Source organism: Syngnathus scovelli, chromosome 1 (genome assembly GCF_024217435.2).
Source record: "Syngnathus scovelli strain Florida chromosome 1, RoL_Ssco_1.2, whole genome shotgun sequence".
NCBI lineage: Eukaryota > Metazoa > Chordata > Actinopteri > Syngnathiformes > Syngnathidae > Syngnathus > Syngnathus scovelli.
In genome coordinates this window covers 24319185-24346295 of record NC_090847.1, presented here as the reverse complement: position 1 = coordinate 24346295, position 27111 = coordinate 24319185, and the positions used below count along the sequence as shown (strand labels likewise).

Sequence of the window (27111 nt, the reverse complement as noted above, 5' to 3'; positions counted from 1 at the left end):
GTGAAGAATGAATGACAGCAAAAGAAAAACGATAAAATAATAACTAGAAATGCAATAATATCCCATAACTAATTTAATGAAGACAAGTTCTATTTCGTAAGCAATGATCTTAATGTATTTAAAAAACTAAAACTTTTGCAATATTTTTCAGAGGTAAGCGTGAGTGGCGTAATGGCACCCTCTTGTGGACAGCACAATAACAGTAAATCCAATGACGTCAGTATCCACTGGTACTTATCTTTCAGCAAAATCGAAACAACGCAAATCGAAGAGAACAAGCTGAAACGCCATCCATACATCCCGTAGCATTTATGGAGCCACAATCGTGACTATTTAAAGATTGGGCGTTCACTTTTTTCACTGTGCGTGATGACGAACGTAAAAAAAAAAAAAAGGATAAAGAAAGGGGCGTGGATCAAACGGGAAGACTGTTTCCTTGGGAGGAATCTACAGCAACATATACGAACCAAACGACGAGATTGTGGACTTTTTCTACCTTGGAGGAGCTCAAACAGTTGCTCATTCAACTGGTGAGTTTATGTCGACTGTAGCTTCAGCTTTAAAAACAACAACGATGAAAAAAACAACGTTATTTTTGAGTGGTCGGACGAAAAAAAATGTTTCGTTTCCATGCGGTCAAATGTCGTTTAACTTTGTTCCAGTCACCGAAGGCCCGCACTCGCTAGTGATGGAAACAAATAATTATTTGTAGAGGGGCATTGTTTGTGTATCTGTATACATTTTCAAAACCGTCACTTTAACATTTTTGAAAAAGTTTAAACGCGCTTCCGTCACTCCCATTAGTTTCCCCAGAAGAAGTGACAGGAAGTTGAGAAAGAGGTAACGTGAAGTCACAACCACTCATTATGTCAGGTTAGTTGCACACATGTTTGATCTGTTTTTACTTTTTAAGTTGTTTAACAAGATTTGCATGGTTGTGTCACACCAGTTTTGTGCTGCTGAGCTCTGTTGTTTTTGCCAGGTTACAACAACCAGGTGCCCTACCCAATGACTCATCAAGGGGGCCAATCGGTGGCCCCCTATCCTACATTTCAAGGCGGGTATGGGGCCCCCGCTCCAACCCCAGGTTTCAACATTGACTACACCCAAGGTCCACCTCCTGTTGTGTTTCAACCGGGACCAATGGGCGGCTCCCCAGGGGCCATCAGCCCTGCGCCAGCCCCAGTTCCTGTGGTACCTGTTGGGGTTCCTCCCGGGCTCGAATACCTCACTCAGGTAACTCGATTCTTCAGCATGTCTTAGTGTGTGGTTGACTCTATTAGTATTGTTTGTAAAAAAAAAAAAAAAAGAAACCATAAAGGTTCAGCTTCTGCTTTTTGACCTTTGTACGGTACGTTGTGCAAGATTGTGATTATTTTATGAGTCAAACACTTAGCAGTGAGAAAAACAATGCAGTTCATCTCCTTGTTTGTTTTCTTTTTAGATTGACCAGATTCTGATCCACCAGAAAGTGGAACTTCTGGAAGGTAGGCTGCTCCGGCTCCCCCTCGACTAAAAACGTCGCAAGGTAACCGATTGCCGTTTGCTAGCGTTCATCGGCTTCGAGACCAACAACCAGTATGAGATCAAGAACAGCCTTGGTCAGAAGATCTACAAAGCTAAGGAGAAGAACGATTGCTGCACGCGCAACTGCTGCGGCTCGCTGCGCAGCTTTGACATGAAGATTAAGGACAACAGTGACCGCGAGGTCATCCGCCTCATCAGGCCCTTCCGCTGCGTTTCGTGCTGGTGTCCGTGCTGCCTGCAAGAGGTTTGCTTTCCTTCTCATTTTTCTTTTTGTTCCAATCACATTTCAGTCTCCGTGTTGCCATGTCAGTCTAATCTGCCCGCTCAGCGTTGTCGCTGCAATCTGATTGGCGATGAGCCATTTTGTTAAACCTATCACATTTGAAATTGTTGATTCAATTTGAATCCAAATCAAATCAATCAAATTTAGTCCTGATCCCGTGGGATTTCCCAAACCCACTGTGCTTTGTGGAATGGAAAGCTGAGCAGCTGGTTTGAGCACACACATGATCTTCTTTGACTGCTCGCTTGTTGTTTGCGCTCCTAACTGGAGTCATGCCACCTCGGTGATGTTTGCTAACGCGCTCTCTAAACTCAGCTGTTCAGTCCGTGCCAAAAGTATTAGAACAGCAAGGCCAATTTGTATACTGCAACGATGACTATAGTGAAGGCTTGATTACAAATAAATTGACCTTGGTGTTCCAATACTTTTGAAGAGGACTATGGAAACCACATTGAACCGCTAGCGACATGGTGGGATTGTCAAGGATTGTCAAGTGTGAATTCTGTGGTTGTGTCTGATGCCCCGGCCCCTCCCTCTTCTCCCCAGATGGAGGTGCAGGCGCCGCCAGGTACCACCGTGGGCTTCGTCAAGCAGGACTGGCACCCGTTCATTCCACGCTTCTCCATCCAGGGGCCCAACAAGGAGACCCTGTTGAAGCTGGAGGGGCCTTGTTTCGCCTGCAACTGCTGCGGGGATGTCAACTTTGAGGTCAAACAAACTACAGCACTTTTATAGATTTATTTTTTTCCCTTGTACATTTGTGACTCTCGCTGTTTGTTTTGCAGCTGACGGGCAAAGATAGCAGTCAGCCCATCGGTCGCATCAGCAAGCAGTGGAGCGGCCTCTTGAAGGAAGTCTTCACCGACACGGACAACTTTGGCATCCAGTTCCCTTTGGATCTGGACGTGAAAATGAAAGCTGTCCTCCTGGGCACCTGCTTCCTCATTGTAAGTTTGCTTCCTCTTCATCTCGCTTACGCCCAAAACGCATTGCTGAGCGGTTCCTTTTCGTTTTCTTGACAGGATTTCATGTTCTTTGAGAAAGTGGGTGAGGCCAATCAGCGCAGCACCGTCTTCTCTTAAAAAAGCAAATGAATAGTTAAGAATTTTGGGAATATCTGTCCGACCGCCACTTATCACTCCAATAGGAAGTTCCACTTTGTGTATCCTGGGTCGGATAGTACTGCAATGTTTAAGGAGGCTCCCCCAAACACAATATGCCACATGGCAAAAAAAAAAAAAAACTTGCAAGAGCTAAAAAAAAAAAAAGAAAAACGAATTGGATTTGAACTGACTTTATGTCAAGACATCCAACAGCGGGCATTGTAGTGGCGTGTCACGTCCAGGCTGTGTGATGAGGCTCAGTCCGAATATGTGCAAATTGTAAATAATGCGATTTTAATGAAATTTTTCCTCCACTGAAGCCGTGCCAGTCATCCCGCAAAATTCATTTATTCTCCTTGGATAATGTGCCAGGCTCCTACTCACATGCCTGATTATTTAGCCACTCCGAGAATTGTTGGCAGATATTGACACTACCTCTCATCCAATAGTCACTTTTCTACATATCTGTTTGAAACATTTCTGACATTTTTTAATCAATATGAATGTAAAAATAGAAGCACTGTGTATTAATATACCCATGACACTGCTAGTCACGTTGTTTCTTTTTTCATCTATACCTATATAATTGTGATCATTAGTTTCTGATAAATTCAGTTTTTGTTTAAATAATATAGGACCAAAAAAAAAAACTTGAGCCCACTCCATAATAAGGAAAGCTACATGCTCGCAGCAATTTACCAGTAGTTGTACTTAAATAAATATCAAACACACATTTGAGTTAAAAAGAAAATGAATCGCACAAAAATGTCTTTTTTAAATGTAAATGTTATACAAGATGCAAGAACTTCTCAAAATCAATTCATTCAACAGAACAATATGAACATCCCAGGAAATATACTTTTAAAAAAGTGTAAGTAGTGTCTTTTGAAAAGTGACATTGCAGTTTTACAGCCGTCGCTCGCCGCTAAGCGCTGCCCGCTCCCTTTCGGCCGAAGCGGACCGTTCGTCGCGCGACCAGCGGATGAGGTAGCGGCTGGCCAGCTGCAGGTTCCACTGGTACCTGGTCAGGATCCGCAGGCAGTCCTCTCGAGAGCACAGACTCAGCGAGTAGAGCTGTTCCAACTAGTGACAGTCCAAAGTATTAGTGCAAAGGTTTTGACAAAACAAACGAGAAAATAAAGTCGTAATCTTCGCAGGATTAAAAAAAAAAAAAAGGTCTGATTTCTCACCTTAAGTTGCTGCTCAGCTCGCAGCGGGTTCCAGTCGTTGCGTTGCAGAGCGCCGTGAGCCTCTTCGATGGTTACCCCGTGCACGGCCTCCATCACCTGAACACAACAACCAGAAGAGTGAGAAGAGACGACCGTCCTAATTTTACGAGAAATTAGATTGTCATCTTATACGATTTTTACATTTATATATGAGCAACAAATGTTGGGAGAAAATATTCCCCAGTACAGTTGTAATCTCGTTGGATTAATTAATTACGGGGAGGAAATAAAATACCTGTGAGATGAGCGTGTCCCTGGTGTAGAGCACAGGGGACGGCTTCTCCCTTTCACGAAGCCGCTCTCTCCCGTCCCCGTAATCATCCAGTTGAGGGGTGGAACGTGCCAGCTGGGACATTTTGGCCAGGTTGGCGCCCCCTCCTGAAGGAGGTGGCGGCGGCGGCGGTGGCAGCCAGTGGGAGCCCGAGATCGGGTGCACTGTGGGCCTTTTCTGAGGTTTCCAGTTGGAGCGCTTGAGGTTGGGCGGTGGCGGTCGGGCAGGCGGCAGGACGCTGGCCTCGCTGAAACGCCGGGGGTCCTGCTGGACAACCACGCTGCGGGCCACCATCGGCGGAGCTCCCGCCCTCCCTGAGGGGGGCGGTGGAGGCGCTTGCGACTGCCGACCGCTCAAAACTGACTCTAGGCTTCGGGAAATACCTGCGGGACATACGACACTAATGAAGAATGTAGGTCGGGCCTTTTCTGGATCGGAGGGAATTATCTGAAGAAATACAGTACCTGACAATTTGAGCAGATTGGATGTCTCCTTCTCCCTGGGTTGCTTCCAGCTGCTACTGCCTCTGCACACACCACACAAGTATGAGTAGGTAAGCATCCCCCCCCCCCCCCCCCCCCCCCCCCGCCGCGTATTGTATTATATTGCAGCGACTGACTCGTCCAGGTTGTCGGGCGATCCCCAGCTACGAGACACGTGGACATCCCCATGCGCCGCGTGATGCAGGCTGCCCTTCAGCGGGGGTGAGATGAAAGTGGAGGTGGGGTTTACTGCAACGGGAGGGACTAGTGCCGGAGCGGGGGGCACGATGACGCTCGGAGGGAACCAGCCCACACTGAGCGTCCTCTGGTTCTGGCCACGCCACTCGCTGAGCTCTAGGCTGGACGGTAGGTGGACATCGCATCAGCTCGGTCAGTTTTGGGATACGCCTTCCATTTTTAATTTGCCCGCGCCTCACGACTCTTTCAAACAATTGCCGTCTTATCAGAGATGAATTGTATAATTTAGTCATAATCCAACGAAAAATATATTTCTGTGAGGAAAATTTATCAGGCATAGCCTAGCGACAGCTTTACAGATGCCCAGTCCTAGTTACCCGTGCTCGACGACGGTAACGAGATCCCCGGGCGCCAGCGCCAGCTTCCTGGCTTCGGAGAATTCCCGGCCGGCCTGGACCTCCATGGGCTTGGCCTCGGTCACCATTGCGATGAGGCGGGCGAAATCGGGCCGCTCGGCCGGCTCGCACGCCCAACATTTCCTCATGACGGCGTACAACTCTTGAGGCGAGTCGGGTGGCTTCTCCAGCCGCTCGCCCTCGCGCTCCACGCGCCATAGGATCTGCAAAACAAAAGCTCAGCTCAGCTCAGCTCAGCCCAGCTGGCCGCTGTGCCCCGCCCATTTACCTGTCTTCCCGACAGGCCGAACCACGGCTCCTCGCAGTAAGTGAACATCTCCCACAGGGTAACGCCAAACATCCACACGTCGGACGCATGCGAGAAGGAACCCACGCGGAGGCTCTCCGGAGCACACCTGGCAGGCGTAAAAAAATTGTGAATAGCAGAGCAATTGGGGTACCAAAGTTCAAAACGGCGACTGTAGTCAATTGCTGCTTAACTTTACTGCCATTGACGGCTATAGACGTCATATCCATTTGACACGAGCGAATGAGTTAGTTTGGGCGCTCACCATGCGAAGGGGATCCGCCGATGCGCCGACATGACGTAGTGGTCGGCGTCATGGCTCAGGCCCCTCATCAGGCCAAAATCGCCGATTTTCACCATCTCTCGAGACGCCAGCAGGACGTTGCGGGCCGCCAGGTCCCTGTGGATGAAGCGCCGCGTCTCCAGGTAGTCCATGCCCGACGCGATCTGGCAGGCGAAGAGCCACAAACGCGACAGCGGGTACTCGAACTGCCGCGAGCGCAGCGTGTCGTACAGCGAGCCCTGCGAGGCCAGCTCGGTCACCTGCAAGGGGGGGCAGAGCGGCAGGCTCGTTAGCACCAAGAAGGTGGCGGGCGTTAGCGGTGGGGCTTCACTCACCATTTTCAGGGGCTGCGTGAGCACCACGCCGTAAAGTCGTATGATGTGCGGGTGGTCCAGCGACTGCATGCAGGTGACTTCTTGCAAAAAGTCTGTTAAGGTGTCCGCCTGGCGGGACAAACTGCTCCGCAGAGATTTCACCGCCACGGGTACCTGCAGCAAACCAAAACAAAGTGACATTTTCTTCATTTTGCGGTATTATTTTAGAAACTTTTCTCATCCAAAGACCGTCAAAACATCAAACCCCCAACCTCCACGTTTGCATTTATCTTACAACTCTTCCGGTGGGCGTGTGCCACTCGCCCTTCTTGACCACCCCAAAGGAGCCGGAGCCCAGCCTCTCCCCGAGAACCAGCTCGCTATCCTGGATGAGGCTGGGGAGCGCCCGGCTGGCGCTTTCCACGTTGGGCTCGCTGTCTGGACCGCGACCGCTCGGCCCCTGCGTGTGCGAGACATCACGGTGGCTCAGGTGCGTCATGAATGCAGTTGTGTTTTTTTTTTTTTTTTCCATGTTCTCATACCTTAGGCACCCACGAGCGCCAGCTTCGAGATGTCTTGTGACGTTTTAGTGCGTCCCATAATCTTCTTTGTGCTTCAGAAAAAAAAGTGCGATGTCAAGAATAGAATCGGCCGATGGAAAATGAAAACCAAGTACATGCGCTTGATTGAATGTATTACGACGCTTTGGACATTTTGCAATGGCGCATACTCTCTTTAATATGAGGCTCACCGGGTTTGCTGATGCCGACGTGTTCCAGGTCGGTCTCCTTGACGTAGGCAAAGTGCTCGATGCGCGTGATGTTGAGGCCGTCGCGGACGCGCAGGTAGAACTTCTCCAGCTGCACGTCAGCCAGGAGTTGATACAACCATTGTGTGTCCTGCTCCATTGGCGGGCGCTCGGAGCGCAAGCAGGCAGCGGGCGGGTAATACTGAAGCTTTTCTGCAATAGTTTCACTGAGATTTTAGCAGGAGACAAATAACTTGTTTTGTTTGATCTTGATGTGGCTCATGTTAAATGTGTTTTAATGCCCAGTTGGCCTTCAACTACCCTGAGTTGTCAGCATGTGGGGGGACAAATGAACGGGAACTAGCAAAGTTAGCGCTTGTGATGCTAACGTTTATGTGCACAGTGATGAATCTTTAACCGGCTCAGCTACTGAAAACACACTTGACTCCTTGTGATCACACTCCGTAACGTCAACACAATCATCAGTTGGTATCCATCCATGGTACCTGACTTTGGGTGCACCCACGAGCAGGGGACCTACCATATGATAAACGAGCAATAGCGCTCACATCTATGGACATTTTAGTTCATCTTTTTAAAGGGCAGTCATGGCCAGGTTGATCATTGATGACGTTGGAAAAAAAAAGTAGTTAAAGTGTGTACGGTTAAATATTTACATTTCTCATTTGCTTACATTTAATTCTTTTAATAATGAACAACAAATACAAACACCTAAATTGGTTCACAAAAATTGACTGGACTCTTGATAATGCTGAAAATCGTATTTAGTCTTGCAAAAGTGTAAGTTCCACAGGTTCGAACCCAGACCCTCAGAATTGTAAGGCGGACAAGCTAAACACTTCCTATTTAATTATATACTGTAAAGGTGAGTCATTTTACGCGACAAATATATTCTATACATTAACTATTATCGATAATAAAACGTCACTATATCGGAGTAGATACAGTGGTGTGTATCGCAGTGTAATGCAAGTGTTAATAAGTTATTCATTACAAATGAAAGATATGCAAAATATAATTCCAATGTGTCATGCGTGCTTTCTATTTGAAACTTACATAGAGTAAGCGACGAATGTTGACAGCTCGTCGTCACCCCCCCACACACACCTTTACTCCAGACGGCATGTCTTCGTCCACCCCACAAATCTTTTGAAAAGTCTTCACAAAGCGCCACAGATTCCAGAATTCCCTCTTGTCTTTCACAAACAGAAAAAGAAAAAAAATCCGCTAAACGTCACTTTAAGCTCGTTCGGTTTCAATTCGGAGCGAGTCAACAAAAAGTCAGTGAGACTCCAGGAACGTACCTGTCTTTTTTTTTTTTTTTTTTTCTCATTTCCGGGATAAGTTACACCTTTTTCCGCCCATGCCTCACCTGAATCGACGCGTTAAGGACGCAAGTGACATTTGAAACAAAAGAAAATGAATAAAAATATTTTTTTTAAGTATCTAAAATAAACCTAGTACTTAATTGAAAGTACAACAGCCGGGGTGGGCTTTGTGCTCAACGTGTTAAAAATGTAGTCCTTAATGAAAATGTTTTTGTTTAAAGGCAAAAAAAAAATGTAGAAACGCCTATTTCTTTCTTTCCATTAAATATCGTTCATCGTAGCTACATTTAATATTACAACATTATACTACTCAAATTGGTTTTATATTTTCCCCAATATTAAAACAAATTTAAATATAGATGATCAAAATATACAATGAAAACCTGCATAAAGACTATATAAATCATGAAAAGCCTTTACAAAATAAGCAATTCAATATTTTGGCAATTTGGCCTCTTTTGGTTAATCTGATTTTATAATGACTGTTTAGTATTACTGCAGTATGTTTCATGTAAGATATCCAAAACAATTTAATTAATTGACCAAATACAATTACGAATATAATTACAAATGCCAAACCTACACCATATAGTATTTCTTCGGGATAATATAACCAAATATGATCATGTTTTCTAAAAGTATAAAATGTTAGTTTCATGATGGCTACATGAGTGGTTTCCAGTTTTGAAAAGATGTTCTCCGGGTGAAGTATGTGTTTTTCAAGGGTTTCTCCCACTCTATAGCGGCGCCTGCTAAGCAGGTTCAACAGGATTTCTTTGCAGCCTCTGACGCGTTTGTATGCAGCAATCCAATCTTGTCTGAACTTTGCACTTCCTGCCACAGTCAGTCCTCCACATCGGACCGGATGATTTGTTGCTTTTCAGAGTGGAAAAGAGCAATGATAACCATTTACGGTAGGGGAGGGGAACCTACGGTCCCTGGCCCTAAAATCATTCTGAAGAGACGTTTAGAATAATGTAGGCCCATGGACTGTATTGCGCAACCCTGTTTATTTCCAGTAATGGATGAGCAGTTTCTGGGGGGGAAGTTTAGTTTCAGCTAACACTTCCAGTGTGGGAATTGTTTTTAATTTCTCATTTCACGAGTGGGTGACTGCCTTGACTTACCTTTAGCCAATCACAGGCCATTATGTTTCTTCGATATATGTCTTGAGTATTTCACAACATATGTAACTAATGTTTCCCTTTCTTCTAAAATTGTTTAACGAGTTTTACCTCGTGGTATGTGATGACACACTGATAATGTTGTTAGTCACCTGAATGTTGTTAGTCACTTAAATGTTGTCCAGAGGCTGAGATCAACTGGAATCAGATTTCTTATTTGGCGTGCACAAACTTGGCCAATTAAGCTGATTCTGATGATTCATTTCAAAGTCAAAGTCAAAGTCAGCTTTATTGTCAATTTCTCCACATGCCAAAGACACACAAAGAAACCGAAATTTCGTTCCCCCCTATCCCACGGTGACAAGACATGGCTCACAACAGACAAACAAGTAAACAAGTATAACAAAAGCGTGCTGAATAAATGATGAATAAATAACACAACAATAAATAAATAAATAAGAGGAGCAGAAAAAAAAGGAGCAAGTGCGCGTACAGCAGACATTCCCGAAAATAGCGCAACGGTGCCGCACCCTACGCAGAAGGGGGTCCTTCCGTTTGTCCATCCATCCATCCATCCATCCATCCATCCATCCATCCATCCATCCATCCATCCATCCATCCATCCATCCATCCATCCATCCATCCATCCATCCATCCATCCATCCATCCATCCATCCATCCATCCATCCAACCGTCTATTATTTTACAAATCGTGTGTTATTTTTGTAAAACACACAAGAGAACATCACATCATTTAAAAACAATGTTTTGAAAACGTGAAAAAGGGACGTTACAAGTATTTTTTCGCTCGTGCACGTCTCAAATACAAATAAATAGCGCTCTCTTGTGGTAACAGACTGTTATCTCCCTAGCGCATGCCATTTATTCAAACCCGCCCTCTTTGGTCGTCACGTGTGAAGACGCCATCACAGAGAAGAATATTCAGCTCCACAAATAGATATATTCCTCTGTTGAGAAACTTATTTCAATTTGACTCATTTTGTGTTTTTAGCACAAAGTACGATTCTGTGATTTAATCAATGCTCAGACATCGGTGTTTGTCAAAATCGTGAAGCGGTCGTTTGTCAAGAGAAAAACAAACCCGGAAGTAATCGCGCTGCTCATGTACGCATGTGGCTGGAGCGTCTCTTACGCTCAACTATGCCCAAACAATTTGAGGTCAGATTTCCGGCGGAATGTGAAAACCTTCCCGATGGCTTCTGGTCAGCCGTGGACGTCTGGATAAAGAAACCTCACGTTGTCAACAAGCGCCTGTGCGGCGTCCAGGAGACGATGGACGGAGATGATGAAGAAGCAGCGCTACGGTTGCTGCCCCATGATGTTGTGGCTTGGCTCAGTGGCAGCTGCAGAGACAACACTCACCGAACATGTCTTTCCTCTCATATCAGGACGTTTATCCCTAAAGTCAACACATATGGAACACGCAAGCAGAAAGAGGTTGTTGTCAAAGGTAAAAGCTGGAAGCAAAAGCAAGACTTCTTGATTTCTTCTTGCTGTCTTGCTTTGTTGTAGGTTTTTTGTGTGTTCTTGTTTCCCCGCCTTGCTTTTTATTTTTTATTTTATTTTTTTTACTTCCACTCGGGGTCTTGTTTTCAAGTTAAAGTCCCAATGATCGTCACACTTGATTTGTCTTTGTGTGTGTGTGTGTGTGTGTGTGTGTGTGTGTGTGTGTGTGTGTGTGTGTGTGTGTGTGCGTGCGTGCGTGCGTGCGTGCGTGCGTGCGTGCGTGCGTGTGTGTGTGTGTGTGTTGTCATGTTTTTGTTGACTTTTTGTGGTCTTTTTGTATTCCAGTTGACTTTTTGCCTTGTAGTATTGACTTCTTGCCTGGTTATTTTTTTTTTTTTAATTTAACCTTTATTTACCCAGGCAAACAATTAAAAACAAGTTCTCATTTACAATCGCGGCCTGACCCAAAGAACAGTGACTCTTTGAGGAGGGTGGGGAACGGGATGCTGAAAATGACACAAAACAAGGTTAATATATATACACAATCTAGAACAGTAAAATTATATTATATGACAACAGGATTAAGCTAACAGCTTTGTTGTTGTTGTCGTTAGCGTCATCTTATTTTGTTGCGTTCTTGTATTTTATTTATATTGTTTTATATCTTGTTGACTTCTGTTATCTTTGTTGTAGACTTGGACGGACAGCAGGTGACATTTGTTCCCTTTGAGGAGGCCGAAGCCGGCCAGGTGTCTTGGAAAAAGGACAACATTTACAGCATCAAGTTGTGTGCGGTGGACTCCGGCCAGTGGTGATTGAGTGGCCATCGGGCATCTATTATAGGCAGGAGGCCTTTATATAGGCTTTAGTACTGTCAATTTATATCATATTATTTAATTCTCTATTTTGTTAATATTCTAGACGTACTTGTCACACGTATTATTATTACAAATTGGGGCTTGATGAATTTCAGGGCGTTGGAGCTGCACGTGCGGACGGCGGAGACGTGGTTCTCGGACGGCGTATCCTACCCCAATCTGGCCTGGCTGGCGACCGACCTGCTGCCCAAGCTTCTACGCTGGGCCGTCACGTGCAAAAGCGGCCTTTTCCCCAACACCTTGTCGCTGCTGCCCGTCGAGAAGTACAGCCTGGTCTACCAAAGGCTCAAGGAAAAGTACAAGGCCCTGGTCAAGGTAGGTTTCAAACAATGTAAGATAGTCAGAAAAAGGAGAAGAGAAAAAAAATTGTCAGGTTTCTCGCATGGTTTGGTATCGTTAGGTATGGCCCGAGGTGACGGATCCAGACAAGTTTGTTTACGAAGATGTCGCCATCGCCACGTATCTACTGGTGGGTGTGTCGTTTCATTTCCACTGATGGGACTTGAACTTGACTCTATTTAATCGATGCGCGCTGGCACCACCGCAGGTGCTTTGGTCCGAGGAGCGAGCGGAACTCCACGTGGACGCTCGCCAGTCCTTTGTAGACCTCGGCTGCGGAAATGGACTCCTTGTGCACATCCTTGCTAACGAAGGGGTAAAATTAGGATTTTCAATTCTGATGCATTTTTGGTCCTGTAACAGATTTAATCTCGTCAAATGACATGGTCTTTATAACATTGCGACTATAATTGGTTGCATTTTTTTTGTTTTCGCAGCACCCAGGAAAGGGCATTGATGTTCGTAAGCGGAAGATCTGGGACATGTACGGCACCGACACTGTGCTACAGGTGAGCAAGTAGAAGGCCACTTTTCCATATTATTGATCGGTTTAGTTTAGCTGTGCAAAACCTTCCATTTCCTGTTGTTTCTTGTCTGCGTTTTCAGGAGGAAGCCATCACTCCCGGCGAGGACTTCTTGTTCCCGGAGACGGACTGGTTGATCGGGAATCACTCGGATGAGCTGACGCCTTGGATCCCCATCATGGCGGCCAGGCGAGGCGTTATGTTCTGCAGTGGCTAAGAGGGAGGGGCTTCTGGATGAAACTTTGATGGCATTTGTGTGCTTTGCAGGTCGTCCTACACGTGCCGATACTTCGTTCTCCCTTGTTGCTTTTTCGACTTTTACGGAAAGTACCGGCGGCGGCATAGCCAAAAGTCTCAGTACAAGGAATACATTGACTTTGTTGACGAAGTGAGCCGAGTTAGTGGCTTCCACACGTTCCGGGACTGCCTCAGGATTCCCTCCACTAAACGGGTATGCTTTTTTTTTTTTTTAATTACTGGACTGAAAATCAATTTGGAAAAAAAGTTAAGTGTTTTTTTTTATTTTTATTTGTTGTTGATGCAGGTGTGTCTGCTGGGAAAAAGGCGGACGTACAAGGCTAGTGAGGAAGATCAAGCGGAAGATCAACGAGCCGGTTACATCCGGAGCCGCCACGCCGCTCCCGAAAGCGACATTGTCACCGGCTGGGGATCAGGCTTCCGGCCTCGAGAGCGGGCGGAAACGGTGCGCAACTGCATGGCGCTCTCTCGCGACCTGGTGGACGGCGTCGTGCTCCGCGTGGCCCAAGCCCTGCTGGGAATGTGCGACGAGCACCGGCCCTCCGACGACTGGAAACGAGGAGGTACACAAACCTCGTATGCCTTTTGACGTGAAAATGCGGCTTTCTCATCGAACGTCTTTAACTTTCTGCTTTGTGTTTGTTGCCCTTTACTTCTAGGCAGCTTGTGTGTGGGTGAGGTGGCGGCGCTGTTGGAACAGGACACACTCAAGCAGCTCAAGAACGAATGCGGAGGCCTGCAGACGCTTCTTAAGAACAACCATCAAGTTTTTCAAGGTATACAAGGCACTGCTTTGGCTAGTAAGGCCAATTGTTTTATTTCTTTCTTAGAAAATTGGTTCTTGTGTCACCCGATTTCATTTTGGCTGTTGTTAAAAAGGCTTTTTTCATTTCTTTCAGTGGAAGGGGGAAAGGTGCGCATCCGGGACTGGCGGGATGGGACGCCCTGGAGGACACATGGCAAAAGAAAGGCGGAGGCCTCCTCCAACGCGCTTAAAACCCGCCAGTGCTGGTTTGACCGTCACCACCCTCAGGGATGCCCCCTACTGGCCGAAGAGTGCACCTTTGCGCACGGGCTTGAGGAGCTGCGAGAGTCCACCAGACCTGTGAGGAACAAGACAAATAAGAATATTTGAGTTTGGCGCCTTCAACTGACTGTTGGGAATGTTACCACCAAATGTTTTTTGAGAAAATACACTGTTAAAAATGATGACTTTTCATTGTTTGTGAGTTTTTCTTGCAAAATGAACACTTACTCTCTGTTGGCCTACGATTCCATCTTCATGGCGTTATTGATGTGAAATTCTGACTTTTTCTCATGATACTCCAACTTAATTCTGGTAATGTTATTCTGATAAAACAGCAACCTTTTTTACCTGATGGAAAGTAAAACACATGCAGAAATGAAGTTATGATTTCACCAGATCAAAGTGGTATGAAAAAAAAAAAAAAAACTAAACTCAATGCCGAATTAATTTTGTGGCAGTGGGAGAAATTTTCTTCTCACTCCGATGAAAAGCAGTCTCTCTACCGGCAAACATTGCCCCCTATTGGATAGGGAGCACAATTGCAATCACAACGCAGGATGGAATAGACGGGAGCGCGACGATGCAGCCAACTTCAGCGGCGTCGTGAACGCGCACGCAAGACGAGACGACCCCTCTCGCGCTGCGGGGGCTTCTTCTTTCCTTCCTTCATCCTTCCTTGGTAGCTTTCGAACTCGCGACCATGGGCTTCTATGGGACCTTGAAGCTCATCTTCTACAAGGTGAGCCGGCAAACATTTCCCAACCAAGCCAAGTGTGCGCGCGCTTTGGCGATGACGAGGCGCTTTGTGATGCGCGTGCGCGTGGCCCACTGCGGCTCGGTGGATGAGGAGAGTGCTCGTGATGAGAACCGCAAGAACGACGATGACAAATATAACTCGAATGACATATTTGGTATTGATTGCTCTCGCCTGAAATGCTCTGCATTGGGGAGATTGTCCGCTCCCACAGGAGGACATGTTTGGACATTCACAGTTTGAATTCCTGGCACTGAACTGTAAAACATTTAATTTACATTCAGCACCAAATCAATTTTCAACATTCAGCACCAAATACATTTTCAATATTCAGCTGCACATTTGGCTTGCTGCAAAATGTCACTTCCGGGTTGCTCGGAGATGCCAGGCCAAAGCAGCCGATGGAGCACCTTGATTGGCTGGCCTTGATTGCTGACTGCAGGCCCAGCTGGCCTAGAGACTCGGAAGTGACGTTTTGCAGCTGAATTTGAAGCTGGCTTTCTAAAGATTTCAATGGCAGCACATTTCAGTACAACGCCACAGATATAGTTCCAGAAACTGCGTTCTTAGTCATTCATGATTCCTGACTCTTCCCAATAATTTCTGAGATTTTTAGTGAGTATCTAGGAGTGATAATTGAAAATGATCAAGGATTTCACACAATCAGAAAACAGGTAAATATGCAATTTTCCAATAAACCGCTACCATTGTTTAAATCAGTGTTGAGTGGTGACCTATTATTAGAAGCGTTCTGTGGGTTACTCATGTGGCCCTTGAGAACTATCTGGTGCCCACTTGAACTATGCTTGTCACCACCTGGTATAGCCCATAATTTAAACCGTCCCTATATAATATGAGTAAGAAATGCTGAATGATCATTGTATTTCTATCCTCCATTTAGGTGAAAAGGAAATTGGATTACGGTCCTGACGGTCGGCCATTTTCCTCAGGAAAGAAGCATTGCAGAGGCGACGCTTACTTCAGGTACGCTGGGAAGCCGCAGCGCTCCAGATGCTCATGGACTGCTTTCCTTTCTTGCTTCCTTACTTCCTTGCTCCCTTGCGGCTTGTAGTCCTCCGGTTCAGAGCCCGCCCACCACATTCGGGGAACTCCGGCTGGCCAACGGGCATTCAGCTCAGCGGCGGCGCGTCACCTCGGGCCCTCCCCCTCGTGGCCTGCAAGACTGGCTTCACACCTTTCAGGCACTGCCCTCTTTCTTTGTTGTTCGCATGTACGAACATCCCGCACTTTTCCTTTCGTCATATTCGGGAGTGATAATGCCAACGTCAGCGTTATGTTTGTTTGTATTTTTTTTTTTATGTTGTTCTACCCATTATTGGAATTGGCTTCAAAAAACTGGTGGGGCTTACAAATTGACTGTTTCTTATTCAGCCATGAAGTGGACCAGAATTTATGTTCTGCCTGTCATATGTCATCGGCATAACTTACGGAACAAAAATCTATATCAGAAATAAAAACTCACCTCAGGCCATTGAAGTGAAATGGAATCCTTACCCACGGCCGGCCTGTGTGAAAATCAGTCCCAGTGTTGGGGGAGTGTGTCAAGTACACGATTGCGTCCCACTCTGCAGGCGTGGAGTGGACCTGAGAGGCTACTGGTGCTGGATCACTTGATTGACGTGTGTGAAACGGGCCAGCTCAAGCACGTGATGCAGCTCATCCAACCGCACTTCCAGAGGGACTTCATTTCCCTACTGCCCAAAGAGGTGCCATAGCCGACCGCACTGGTGCCCCCCCCCCCCCTCCTCCTCCCCTGGGGCTTTTTACACATGATACATACGCCTATGTGTGTCTCAGCTGGCTCTATACGTGCTGAACTTCCTGGCTCCCAAAGACCTGCTGCGGGCTGCACAGACCTGCAGGTACTGGCGGATCCTGGCCGAGGATAACCTGCTGTGGAGGGAGAAGTGTCACGAGGAAGGTGAGCTAACCGCCGAGCGCGTATTTGGGAAACAAACCGTCTGACTATCACGTGCGTAGGTGTGTCCGAGTGCGCGTCACCTCGCCGCAGAGAATGCGTCACGTGGAAGTCCAAGTACATACGACAACACCGCATTGACACCAACTGGAGGAAGGGGGACGAGCGCCAGCCCAAGGTACGCGCATGCCCGGACAAAGCTAGTAAACGTGGACTGAGTGCTCGCGTGTGGCCAGCAGGTGCTGAAAGGTCACGACGACCATGTGATCACATGTCTCCAGTTCAGCGGCGACCTCATCGTCAGCGGCTCTGACGACAACACGCTCAACGTGTGGTCGGCCATCACTGGCAAGGTGGGAGTGCATGCGTGCGTGTATATTTATCGTAGGGGGTGGACACTTATGCAACCACACGGTGTCTACTGTGTTGCGGTCAGTGTTTGCGTACGCTGACGGGCCACACGGGCGGCGTGTGGTGCAGTCAGATGACGGCCGCCACGGTGATCAGCGGCTCCACCGACCGCACGCTGCGTGTGTGGAACGCCCACAACGGCGAGTGCGTCCACGTGCTGCACGGGCACACGTCCACCGTGCGCTGCATGCATCTCCACGGCAACCGGTAACAACACGCTCTCTGTACTTGCGTTTTTGGACAACGGATAGAGCGGCGCCTTGTTCGTGTGCGCCTTTCAGGGTGGTGTCGGGCTCCCGAGATACGACCGTGCGCGTGTGGGACGTCTCGAGCGGTCGTTGCGAGCACGTGCTGACTGGCCACGTGGCGGCCGTGCGGTGCGTCCAGTACGACGGCCGCCGCATCGTGTCGGGGGGCTACGACTACATGGTGAAGGTGTGGGACCCCCAAACGGAGGCATGTCTTCACACTCTGCAGGGACACACCAACCGAGTGTACTCACTTCAGGTATGCACGCACATGCTCAAGATTTAAAGTGGCGAAAGGCTTTGCTGTCCACAACTTATTTTACAATCATTGATTGTGATGTCATTTGGAAATGCGTACACATTTGATGAATAACGTACTTTGAAATCAGAAGTCAAGGAAAAGAATTGTTCAAGTGATGGTGAAGATTTTTATCACGAATGAAAATGTGATATTTTGCGATGTTTGAGCAAGAATCGTGGAAGTCGATGCACAAGATTTGGTTTTGCTGGCCATAATACAATGTTCCATATTGGAGGTATCTACTTGGTATTGGTGAGTGATGTGTGAAAATGTGTCATTGAACCTCGATGAAATTGCTGAATAAAAATGAGTTTGTCCTAACTTTGAAAGCGCTGATCCACAGATCTTTGCTTTGTGCAGTTTGACGGCGTTTTTGTGGTGAGCGGCTCGCTCGATACGTCCATCCGAGTGTGGGACGTGGAAACAGGTGGGACGTTTGATGGGAGGAAGGTTCGGCGTGTAAAAAAATAGGGCTGTGATTTCCAGCGGTTTTGTCTCTCCCCGCAGGCGGCTGCGTCCACACGCTGACGGGCCACCAGTCTCTGACCAGCGGGATGGAGCTGCGGGACCGCATACTGGTGTCCGGCAACGCCGACTCCACCGTTCGCGTGTGGGACATCCGGACGGGACGCTGTCTGCACACCCTCCAAGGTGAGCCATCGGTGCCACGTCACGAGAACGCGTCACCGACCGTGTGTCGTCACCGCCAGGTCCCAACAAGCACCAATCGGCGGTGACGTGCCTCCAGTTCTGCCGAGGTCTGGTCCTGTCCAGCTCAGACGACGGTACGGTCAAACTTTGGGACCTCCGAACAGGCGCATGGCTGCGCGACGTGGTGGCGCTGCAGAGCTGCGGATCCGGTAAGCGCCGCTTCCACACGACACAAAGGTGCTGTAACAACCTGACACCTGAGTAAATGGACCTGTGAATCCAGAATGTAAGACGGGATGGTTACTTCTCTGGATGAACTCCAATGCAATCGCTGTCCAGGTGGTGTGGTGTGGCGCATCAAGGCCTCCGACACCAGGCTGGTTTGCGCGGCCGGGAGCAGGATGGGCACCGAGGAGACCAAACTGCTGGTGCTGGACTTCGACCTGGACGAACACCAGACGGACCAAAAAGAACCGGCTGAGTCAGACCAAGATTCCGACGCTGAGGATTCCGTTCATTAAAAACGGATTTGTCGCTGGACCCGTACGCATGGTGATCCAAGTTTTGAGGACGCGGAACATTTCCAGCACCAGAAAGTGCTGACTTAACTATTGCTGCTATCCAATGGGGAAGTTCACATCAGACCGACAAGAGTGCGGTCGCGGTCCGAACGGTGGACATCCCCAGTGCACGCTTTGCCGAGATCGTTTCCCTCCTTGGCTCCCGTCGATTGACGCTCTTGTTAACTCTTTCAGTGGCCAAAATGTTGTGCTGTCATGAATTTGCGTATCGTTTGGGGACTTAATTGACTGTGAAGAGTGAGAATGTGACTCCCAAATCAAAACGTTTTAACTGGAATGCTAAGAATCATTATTGTGAAGAACTCCACCACCACCGCCGCCTGCCAAAACCGAAGCTTACCGCTTGCATCCACTAGATAGACGCGAGTGTCTGACTGATACAGCTCAAGTAATGATGTAAACAATAATCGATTAATCTGTCAGTTAACTTTTGATTAATTCAAGTAGATTTTTAAGAGCGCATTATATCTACATCCCTCAATTAAAAATCAGGACATTGCAAATGGACAATTCAGAAAACATAAATGAAGGACTCAAACACTGGATTGGTCAATGGCATTTGTCCAAAAATCGGCAAAAATGGTTTGGATTGTTTTAAAAGCGAATGTTTGCAAATGTCTTATATTGCTAAAAGACTTTTTGTTACTGGTGAGAGTTTGAAATTCTGAGCATTTGGACGATTTGAAGTTAATCGATATTAGTAAGCAATTTGACGATTAATTGATTAAATTGTTGCATCTGTAGTACGAGAGCTCTTGTAAGAAAGTGTAAATCCATGAGAAAGCGTGTACATATTGTGCTTTTGCAAAACGAACCGTAACGGTGAAGATGTCAATAAAGACGACTTTTCGAAAGATGTGCGCGTGACACCATCATTTGAGTTGAATCGGCAAACTGCATAGCCATCCTTCAACTGAGCCATCTTAATTACCTTGGCAACATTTTGGCCATAAGTAGTGACACCAAAAACGAGGTTAAGAAGAGATTTATTTGGGTATCGACAAAAGGGGCTCTGGTTAAAAAAAAATACAAATTACAAAAAAAAAGAGCAAAAGGTGCACCCGCCTATCACCTGATGGTTCGGTACATCATGAAGTCGACAGTGGTGCACGGTGGGAACTTGCCCACGGAGCTCTCCTGCACCGGTGTGTACACTTTGATCTGCCGCATGTGCGTGTCCCGGCCGTTCTGGTGGTTGGCCAGCACGGCGATCTGGATCATGAAGGTCCGGACGGGCTCGTTGCTCCGCTGGTTCAGAAGTGACACATGAATCCAGCCGCTGGGCTCCACCATCTCCAACTGCTGCAGGCACCAACACCAAGAAAAGCAAACGGACGACAACCACATCAGGTATGACTTCAAACATAATTTTAGGTTTGACGTGCGAGTTTCTGGTATGGACTTTCTCACCCTGACTTCATGCAGGTCATGGAAATTGTTCCCCACTCTGACGGAAATCTTGCTAGGTGTGTAGCTTTCATCCGACTTGTAATCAGCGTAGATGCACAACATCTTCACCGTGGTCCTCCTTCTGGATGCAGGAATGAGACAACTAAACGGTGGCACACAAAAAGGGGCAGGCGCACAAGCACCTACCTAAACTGGATGTTGACCAGATGCGGTTGGGATCCGTCCGACTGCCAGTACGTTTCCAGGTTGTCGTCCCTCAGCTGGTCCACGCCGAATCCTAAGTGGCATATCGTTCAGGTGGTGTCGACATTGATCTGTGTGAATGGCAAACTTGCCTATTTGGTTTGCTTATTTGCATTATTCTGACTCTTTTGCACAGTTATTGATACAATGCGGGTAACTATTATTCTTTTGTTATGTCATTAATTTCATAACAGACACGTTTATTTTCCATAATCCTGTTGTTTCGTTTTAGCAGGAACCTCCTTGAATTCTACAAACTTTAGCAGCAGGGTGCTGACCCGGTTTGCAGGAGGACAGCGACCACACCGCCTGTGAGCCGATTTCTCGGACGGTACCAGTCCGCTCGAGCTGCTTTGGATCAGCTCCGGGGGGCGTCTTGCTCGGCGTGGCCATCGACTGATCTGATGAAGGAACAAGAGACCGTGAACGGACTAGATTGGCGGCTTTGGACCTGGCAAGCAGAAACTGGCTGACACACAACACTTGTGTTGTTAATTTTGACCTTTTTCAAGGCCCTCTGTAGTCCGCGCTCACGATTTAAACGGAGGTTACGACGGGCCCCTGGCGCTTAGAAATAACATTTGGAAAAGTCCCGAAATTCTACTGCGTCGATGCAAAATAATACAAGAGCTTGAAGACGATTCTGCGTTTTGCTTTTCTTCGAGGGAATCTACGTTTGGCAAAAATACTGTTTTATGTACATTACCGCCACCTTCCGGACTGGAGGGGAAACGAACTAAACGGTATTGTATAGTCACACACAAATGCTATTTGTCCGGCATAATGCATCTTTTAGTACATAAATGGGTAGTCATGTCCAAATGTATCATGTGTGGTACTGTACTTTTCACTGCGTCTTCAATTATCTATAATATTATTTCCCGGATTTATCTCATTTGCCACATTCAATATGGCGTCGATATTTACGTTTATTAGAGCCATTGCTCCTCCACACCAAAAGGAGCCTGACGAGGTGGCTCGGGTAACTGGTTACAATGCCGCCTGGATGCCTCCCTGCAAAGGTGATCCAGGCACGTACCGTGGAGGGGGTGTTTTGGGAAGACCCAGGAGCCATGGAGAGACTCCCAGGTGGCCCGGGAACACCTGGGAGCCCCGTGGAATAGCTGGACGAAATGGCTGGGGAGAGGGAAGACTCGGCATCCCTGCTATAGTTGCTGTCTTCTCAACATAATCTCTGATAAATGCAAGAGAATAGATTGATGGGTTTTCATTTATTTCATTTTATTTTAGCAATTCGGCAAACCTGTTTTGCCTTGTGTTGTCTCGTTCCGTTTTTAAATGTACTACCTTGAGTTTAGGTCAGCAAACGCCCCACTTGGACGTACTGACGTCACTTCCAATCGGACGTCGTCCAATCCGGCCGGCGCCGCCGATGCCATGTTGTGATCGTTGAGGAAATCGATTGTGGCCGAAGTTCACTCGGCAAAGTGGATCTAAAACTCTACTAAGAGCACAATTTGACAAGGACCATGGAGGTAAGGGGGAGTTGACACCAAATGACGAAAAAGAATGTCCACATTTGTCGGAATAAGTGATGACTGACGGTGATAATACATAAACAAAAATAATGGCTGACTTCAACTCAACAGGCTTGGCGTAAATAACGATTTCATTTTAATTTACGCGTTTGTTTGTGTTGTGGAGACTGTACGAACATCTCGGATTGAAGAAAGATTAACCTTGTTGGTATTTGTTGAGCGCGATGCAAAGTTTAGCGGATTTGTCAGCGTAAAATCACACGCCGGTGGAACTCGGGTTGGCGCTTGACAGTATTGTTGCTTGGAAACGATTGTGACACACACAATTAGCGCGGTGTTGTGAAGTAATCCCCGAGGGGGGGGGGGGGGTGATGAGCTTTTATTTTGAAGGAGTATATCCGCTCTGGCGTTTAGCGTACCTTGACTCCTCCTCCCCCATCGGTTGCTCGGGTTCCATTGAGCAGCCTGGGCCGTGCCAGACGTCTGCGATTTGGGTCGCGCGCGACGGTCACGCTTCAAGTGGTTTGAACCGGCGGTGACATGCCCGGACCTTGGCCGGCGTGTGCCCGCTGATTGGGGAGCGAGGGTGTTTTCATATTGGGGGGACAGACAAACAGACGAGCGGCCGCCAAGTGAGCAGCAATACCGCAGCCTTGCGTCAAATCCGGCTAAAAGCTAAACGGCCGTACGACGTGGAGAGAACCACGTTAGGAGGGGTTATTTTGGGCGTCCACATGTTGGATTGCCGCCGCTGCTTTTGTTGGCTTTTGTCAATTGTGCCAGAAGCAGAGCGTGAGAGCGTTATTGGCATTATTGAGCAACGAGTCGCCGTTCCGTTTGTTTTCGTGGGGGAGGCGTGATGGACCTGAATTTTTACTCCCATCTTACCGGCGGAAGCGGGCAGCACGACGGGGATCCAGGGTTCCTGGACCCGCAGTCCTTCAATGGATTTGACTCAGACAACAAGGTGACCCCGTTGGTTGAGTGCAGGGGGGAGGCTGAAGTCATTTATCATTCCCATCATTTCAACTATGTTTCCATCTTTTGACAAACTCCTCAATGTTTCAGTACCCGGGTGGCAGTGACAACTACCTGACGATTTCCGGGTCAGGCCACCCCTTCCTGGCTCCGTCGGAGGTGAGTAAGCCTTCCTGTATGTTCCAGATGATATAAATGTTACTATTGATGTATCTCATCCCACCTTCCAGACTTTTCACACTCCCAGTCTGGGCGATGAGGAGTTTGAGATCCCTCCCATCTCACTGGACCCGGATTCATCCCTCACCGTTTCCGACGTGGTGTCCCATTTTGGAGAGCTGTCGGATGCCAGTCCCTCAAACAGCGTGGTGGTCCCTGGGAATGCCGTGGTGGAAGGCGACGACCCCTCTTTTGCCTCCACGTTTGTCCACCCTCCTTCCCAGGGTCTGGAGCACCTAAGTCTGGGAGTCATCAACCAGTCTGGAGGCGCTCTGCTGGGCTCGTCTTTGGGAATGGTGAGGGTGTTCTAAGATGCGATCTGTCCAACACTTGAAAACACGCTCCTCTCCTTTCCATGTGCGCAGGATTTGGGCCATCCCATCGGCTCGCAGTTTAGCAGCTCATCTCCGGTCACCATCGACGTTCCATTGGGAGACATGAGCCAAGGCCTGCTGGGCTCCAACCAGCTGACCACCATTGACCAGTCAGAGCTCAGCGCTCAACTGGGTCTCGGATTGGGGGCTGGGAATATTTTGCAGCGCCCGCAGTCGCCGGAGCGCCCGCTGTCGGCCACGGCGTCACCCACCAGCTCGCTGCAGGATGATGACATGGACGACTTCCGGAGGGTGAGATTCCCGCTCCTTTTTCCTTTAAATTTCTTGTTAATTCTTGAGGAAAGTTTCAAGCTTGCAACTTTTTTTCATGCCGACTTTTCACGAGATGTGACACACCGTTTCTTTCCCTGCTCATCAGAGCATTCTGGTGGAATCTCCCATATCTCAGAACTTCTGTCCCGGCGTCATCTCCCTGGACCCCACTGTGGCCGAGGCGCCGCCATCTGGCCTCGCCTCCGGCGCCTTGCCGCTCTCCAGCCGGAAGGGAGGGAGCGGCAGGGGCGGGAAGACGGGGAAGAAGAAGGAAGACCCTAACGAGCCACAGAAGCCCGTGCCGGCCTACGCTCTCTTCTTTAGGGACACTCAGGCGGCCATCAAAGGACAAAACCCCAAAGCTACCATAGGAGAAGTTTCAAAGATCGTGGCTTCCATGTGGGACAGCCTCGGAAAGGAACAGAAGCAGGTCATGTGCCTAATATGTCTGCAATGCTGCCTTGACTTTGGAGTGACTTCACAGGTGATAAATGGTTGTCTCCTTTCTTACAGGTTTATAAGAGGAAAAACGAGTTAGCCAAGAAGGATTACTTGAGAGCACTTGCAGAGTACAGGGCCAACCTCAGCTGTCAGGTTCCCATCGAAGTGTTGGATTCGGCACCGTCGCCTCCTCCGGCCCCAGCCTCTTCTCGCCCTAGCAGGGCCCAGCAGTACAACCCTGAGGAGAACACCATCACCAACATCTGCACTTCCAATATCATCTTGGACCTGCCTCAGGTCACCACGCGCTCCCGCACAGGCGCCATTAGACCGCAACCACCGACCGAATCCAACCCGCCCACTGTCGCCAAGATCATCATCAAGCAGACACAGCTGCCCTCGGGTGGTGTGTCCGTCACGGCCATGTCCGCCTCGTCGCCCCGACAGCCGCCGCCGCTGCAGCAAATGCAGAGCACGCCGCCGCCGCCCAGGTTGCAGCAGATGGTGCACGCCCAAGCACCGCCGCCCCTGCAGGCCAAACCTCGGGGCGGCGGCGCCGTGGCTTCAGCCGCCCCACCGCCGCTACAGATCAAGGTGGTCCCGTCGGTACGACAGGTGGACCCTGGCACTCAACTCATTGTGGCATCGTCTTGTGAAACTTCGGATTCGACCAAGGCGGCGGGACAGTCGGCCGCTGCTGCTGCCGTGACAAGAGGGGAGGAAGTGATGGAAGCGGAGGAAGGAGTAAGCACGTTTGATTTTGTAGTTTGATCCCCAGAGGGCGCTGCTGTCAACATTAACCAGGCCTGGGCAAAGTGTGTCCTCCCTCCACAGTGTTGTATGAAGTCAGAAACAAATATTGTGATGTGCAGGGACATAGGCATGCAGCACTACATACAAATGAATAGCCTGGTCGTGCTAAGTGCAGTGTGGAAAAAGCTTTTCTAGGTTGGGGCTCCAAAATTTTCCATACCGCTTGTCCCTACAAAATGTCAACACAAAAAGGGTTTTTTTTTGTTTTTGGATAACTCTGTATTTGCATTTATGTAATTTGAATACAACTACAATGTGTTCCAGTTCCTCTGGAAAATGCATTGGCTAGGCCTAACGTTGCCATTGTCTCTTGTGTGTCAGATGGAGGTGGAGGTGAAAGTGGCCCCCGGGCCCGGCATCACGCCCGCTGGCAGTCCAAACATTTGCGTGCGCACCGGCTGCACCAACCCAGCGGTGGACAGCAAAGACTGGGACAAAGAGTACTGTAGCAACGAGTGTGTCGCCACACATTGCAGGTGGCTGGCTGCTCCTTCAAACTTTGTTGTTTCTTTCATACAGCAGCTTTGATTGACATTTCAGCGTATGCTTTCTCTGCTGCTCCTCGACAGGGATGTGTTCACGGCCTGGTGCGCCATCCGAGGGCAGAACTCCACCACCGTCACCTAGCGGAGGAACCTTTGTAAGGAATCCATCCATCCATCCTATTTGTTGTTGTTGTTTTTAGCGCTTACCCATTTCAGGGTCATGGGGAAGCTGGAGTTTTTATCTCAGCTAATAGTGACTGAAAGGTGGACTGAACCCTGAATTGGTTGCCAGCCCATCACTGGGCACATAGACACAAACAACCATTTACACCTACAGTCACAAAATCAGACCCCCAGTCCCCCCCACCCCCACCCACCCAGTGAGCAAGTGAAGGCTAGGAGAGGCTCAGGTATTGGCACACATCTTTGATCCAGTTTGAGGAGTCAAGACGCTGCTGCCGGATGTTTCTTTATTCAGCTCTTTGTGACGATTCAATTGTGTGTTTGTGTTATATTGATGATTGAGGTGTGTGAGTGAAATGTGAAAAGCCTGCTACCCTGTTAACATTCGGGCCATGGCAAAAGGTGGAACAAATGCACCCCATTCCATCACGCACAATTATTTTCCGTCTGTCGTCTGGATCGTTGGATCAGGTTTGTCGTTCTGTCGTGCTTGCAAGGTGACTGCTATAAAAGGCAGCTTCTGACTTTGGGTGAGGGGGGGCACTTTAGGTTTTAGTTTGAGGTTAAAAGAGAGGGCTCAAGGTTTTTAGCGATGTACTAGCCGCCTTCAGGACAAAGCAACACTTGAGAACTGGTGCTAAGATTCAAGAAACAAAACAAGAACTGTCCTCTCGCTTGGATTATCGTTGTTATTAACTGTGATGCATATTTCGTGTCGTGTGGAACAGCTGAGGTGTCAAGAAAAATACACCAATTCTGTTGATGCTACTGAAAATGAATTTAAGAGTTTTTTAAAAAAGGAATATGAAATATCATTGAGCGCTTGTGTGCTGAGAAATTCACCAGGAAGGGCGAATAAAATATTTTACGTTTTAATATAGCTGATGTTTTGATGGCTGAGAGCTCACAAATTACATCTGAAATTGTCACAATTTTGCATCTCGATATTATATTTTAAAAAAATACAGCGGTAAAAATGTAGGTATATAAAAATGTAGCAGACCACAGCTGGTAGCGGGGCAGAACTTCCTTTGACCTGGGCACACAACACAGATGCGCTCAGGTACCCACGCAAATACTGTCCAGCCGGAAAAAAAGAAGTGTGACGTCACAAAGCTAGCTGATCTCTTGACCAATGGAACTACTATTCCCTGAATGAAAAATGCTAATGAGATATTACCTCGTTTTCATAGAAAACAAAA

General features: G+C 48.0%; 6 protein-coding genes and 1 long non-coding RNA gene across 13 annotated transcripts; 4 read left to right on the top strand and 3 right to left on the bottom strand.

Annotated features, from left to right (window-relative positions):
• The first annotated feature begins 244 nt into the window (after positions 1-244).
• On the top strand, positions 245-3084 carry LOC125981856 (phospholipid scramblase 2). 2 transcript variants are annotated; one of them, XM_049741897.2, is made up of 8 exons: positions 246-530; positions 805-873; positions 983-1236; positions 1445-1487; positions 1551-1771; positions 2357-2518; positions 2596-2757; positions 2833-3084. In XM_049741897.2, exons 2-8 carry the CDS (start codon positions 867-869, stop codon positions 2890-2892), a joined length of 909 nt encoding a protein of 302 aa, XP_049597854.1. In that variant the 5' UTR covers positions 246-530; positions 805-866; the 3' UTR covers positions 2893-3084. The 2 variants fall into 2 exon arrangements, with proteins under 2 accessions (XP_049597862.1, XP_049597854.1); XM_049741905.2 differs by lacking the exon at positions 805-873 and having other exon boundaries at positions 245-530.
• A 562-nt stretch (positions 3085-3646) lies between these two features.
• Positions 3647-8497, bottom strand: tnk1 (tyrosine kinase, non-receptor, 1). The gene is made up of 13 exons (XM_049741886.2): positions 8218-8497; positions 7144-7353; positions 6935-7005; positions 6688-6852; positions 6414-6566; positions 6061-6338; positions 5778-5904; positions 5471-5712; positions 5033-5254; positions 4878-4939; positions 4378-4796; positions 4104-4199; positions 3647-3996 (listed from the first exon to the last, which is right to left on the bottom strand). Exons 2-13 carry the CDS (start codon positions 7298-7300, stop codon positions 3820-3822), a joined length of 2169 nt encoding a protein of 722 aa, XP_049597843.1. The 5' UTR covers positions 7301-7353; positions 8218-8497; the 3' UTR covers positions 3647-3819.
• Positions 8498-10505: 2008 nt separating this feature from the next.
• On the top strand, positions 10506-14288 carry trmt44 (tRNA methyltransferase 44 homolog). 2 transcript variants are annotated; one of them, XM_049741566.2, is made up of 12 exons: positions 10506-10938; positions 11023-11084; positions 11774-11891; positions 12054-12273; positions 12359-12427; positions 12506-12613; positions 12735-12806; positions 12904-13010; positions 13089-13272; positions 13366-13642; positions 13739-13855; positions 13979-14288. In XM_049741566.2, the coding sequence occupies exons 1-12, from the start codon at positions 10745-10747 to the stop codon at positions 14212-14214; spliced, it is 1764 nt and encodes a 587-aa protein (XP_049597523.1). In that variant the 5' UTR covers positions 10506-10744; the 3' UTR covers positions 14215-14288. The 2 variants fall into 2 exon arrangements, with proteins under 2 accessions (XP_049597523.1, XP_049597516.1); XM_049741559.2 differs by having other exon boundaries at positions 10506-11084.
• On the bottom strand, positions 14038-15939 carry LOC125981825 (uncharacterized). The gene is made up of 3 exons (XR_007486175.2): positions 15840-15939; positions 14335-14454; positions 14038-14182 (listed from the first exon to the last, which is right to left on the bottom strand). It is a non-coding gene; the product is annotated as an uncharacterized lncRNA (long non-coding RNA).
• Positions 14700-19847, top strand: LOC125981741 (F-box/WD repeat-containing protein 7). 2 transcript variants are annotated; one of them, XM_068652653.1, is made up of 13 exons: positions 14700-14845; positions 15762-15844; positions 15933-16062; positions 16453-16587; positions 16679-16802; positions 16862-16977; positions 17039-17152; positions 17236-17417; positions 17492-17717; positions 18120-18186; positions 18267-18410; positions 18470-18619; positions 18750-19847. In XM_068652653.1, the coding sequence occupies exons 1-13, from the start codon at positions 14807-14809 to the stop codon at positions 18929-18931; spliced, it is 1692 nt and encodes a 563-aa protein (XP_068508754.1). In that variant the 5' UTR covers positions 14700-14806; the 3' UTR covers positions 18932-19847. The 2 variants fall into 2 exon arrangements, with proteins under 2 accessions (XP_068508754.1, XP_068508752.1); XM_068652651.1 differs by lacking the exons at positions 14700-14845; positions 15933-16062 and adding an exon at positions 15387-15534.
• Positions 19848-19960: 113 nt separating this feature from the next.
• anapc10 (anaphase promoting complex subunit 10) lies at positions 19961-21340 on the bottom strand. Of its 3 annotated transcripts, none has more exons than XM_049741778.1 (5): positions 21147-21339; positions 20923-21045; positions 20588-20678; positions 20402-20522; positions 19961-20290 (listed from the first exon to the last, which is right to left on the bottom strand). In XM_049741778.1, exons 2-5 carry the CDS (start codon positions 21035-21037, stop codon positions 20060-20062), a joined length of 558 nt encoding a protein of 185 aa, XP_049597735.1. In that variant the 5' UTR covers positions 21038-21045; positions 21147-21339; the 3' UTR covers positions 19961-20059. The 3 variants fall into 3 exon arrangements, with proteins under 3 accessions (XP_049597735.1, XP_049597726.1, XP_049597717.1); XM_049741769.1 differs by having other exon boundaries at positions 19961-20293; positions 21147-21337; XM_049741760.2 differs by having other exon boundaries at positions 19961-20522; positions 21147-21340.
• A 242-nt stretch (positions 21341-21582) lies between these two features.
• On the top strand, positions 21583-26789 carry tox4b (TOX high mobility group box family member 4 b). 2 transcript variants are annotated; one of them, XM_049741554.2, is made up of 8 exons: positions 21583-22140; positions 23212-23280; positions 23352-23636; positions 23706-23966; positions 24094-24417; positions 24501-25172; positions 25563-25717; positions 25811-26789. In XM_049741554.2, the coding sequence occupies exons 1-8, from the start codon at positions 22135-22137 to the stop codon at positions 25866-25868; spliced, it is 1830 nt and encodes a 609-aa protein (XP_049597511.1). In that variant the 5' UTR covers positions 21583-22134; the 3' UTR covers positions 25869-26789. The 2 variants fall into 2 exon arrangements, with proteins under 2 accessions (XP_049597511.1, XP_049597510.1); XM_049741553.2 differs by lacking the exon at positions 21583-22140 and adding an exon at positions 22152-23110.
• Positions 26790-27111: the final 322 nt, after the last annotated feature.

Coding starts and splice junctions, on each gene's coding strand:
- LOC125981856 (XM_049741897.2), top strand. Junction 1,237..1,444: donor GGCTCGAATACCTCACTCAG/GTAACTCGATTC, acceptor TTTTCTTTTTAG/ATTGACCAGATTCTGATCCA. Junction 2,519..2,595: donor GCGGGGATGTCAACTTTGAG/GTCAAACAAACT, acceptor TTTGTTTTGCAG/CTGACGGGCAAAGATAGCAG.
- tnk1 (XM_049741886.2), bottom strand. CDS start 7,300: ATGGAGCAGGACACACAATGGTTGTATCAACTCCTGGCTGACGTGCAG. Junction 6,339..6,413: donor TCACGCAGCCCCTGAAAATG/GTGAGTGAAGCC, acceptor CCCCCCTTGCAG/GTGACCGAGCTGGCCTCGCA. Junction 3,997..4,103: donor GAGCTGAGCAGCAACTTAAG/GTGAGAAATCAG, acceptor GACTGTCACTAG/TTGGAACAGCTCTACTCGCT.
- trmt44 (XM_049741559.2), top strand. CDS start 10,745: ATGTGGCTGGAGCGTCTCTTACGCTCAACTATGCCCAAACAATTTGAG. Junction 12,274..12,358: donor AGTACAAGGCCCTGGTCAAG/GTAGGTTTCAAA, acceptor TGGTATCGTTAG/GTATGGCCCGAGGTGACGGA. Junction 12,614..12,734: donor ACATCCTTGCTAACGAAGGG/GTAAAATTAGGA, acceptor TTGTTTTCGCAG/CACCCAGGAAAGGGCATTGA.
- LOC125981741 (XM_068652653.1), top strand. CDS start 14,807: ATGGGCTTCTATGGGACCTTGAAGCTCATCTTCTACAAG. Junction 17,153..17,235: donor GGTCGGCCATCACTGGCAAG/GTGGGAGTGCAT, acceptor TGTTGCGGTCAG/TGTTTGCGTACGCTGACGGG. Junction 17,418..17,491: donor ATGCATCTCCACGGCAACCG/GTAACAACACGC, acceptor TGCGCCTTTCAG/GGTGGTGTCGGGCTCCCGAG.
- anapc10 (XM_049741760.2), bottom strand. CDS start 21,037: ATGGCCACGCCGAGCAAGACGCCCCCCGGAGCTGATCCAAAGCAGCTC. Junction 20,679..20,922: donor GCTGTCCTCCTGCAAACCGG/GTCAGCACCCTG, acceptor TATGCCACTTAG/GATTCGGCGTGGACCAGCTG. Junction 20,523..20,587: donor CTGGTCAACATCCAGTTTAG/GTAGGTGCTTGT, acceptor TCCTGCATCCAG/AAGGAGGACCACGGTGAAGA.
- tox4b (XM_049741553.2), top strand. CDS start 23,003: ATGGACCTGAATTTTTACTCCCATCTTACCGGCGGAAGCGGGCAGCAC. Junction 23,967..24,093: donor ACATGGACGACTTCCGGAGG/GTGAGATTCCCG, acceptor CCTGCTCATCAG/AGCATTCTGGTGGAATCTCC. Junction 25,718..25,810: donor TGTGTCGCCACACATTGCAG/GTGGCTGGCTGC, acceptor GCTCCTCGACAG/GGATGTGTTCACGGCCTGGT.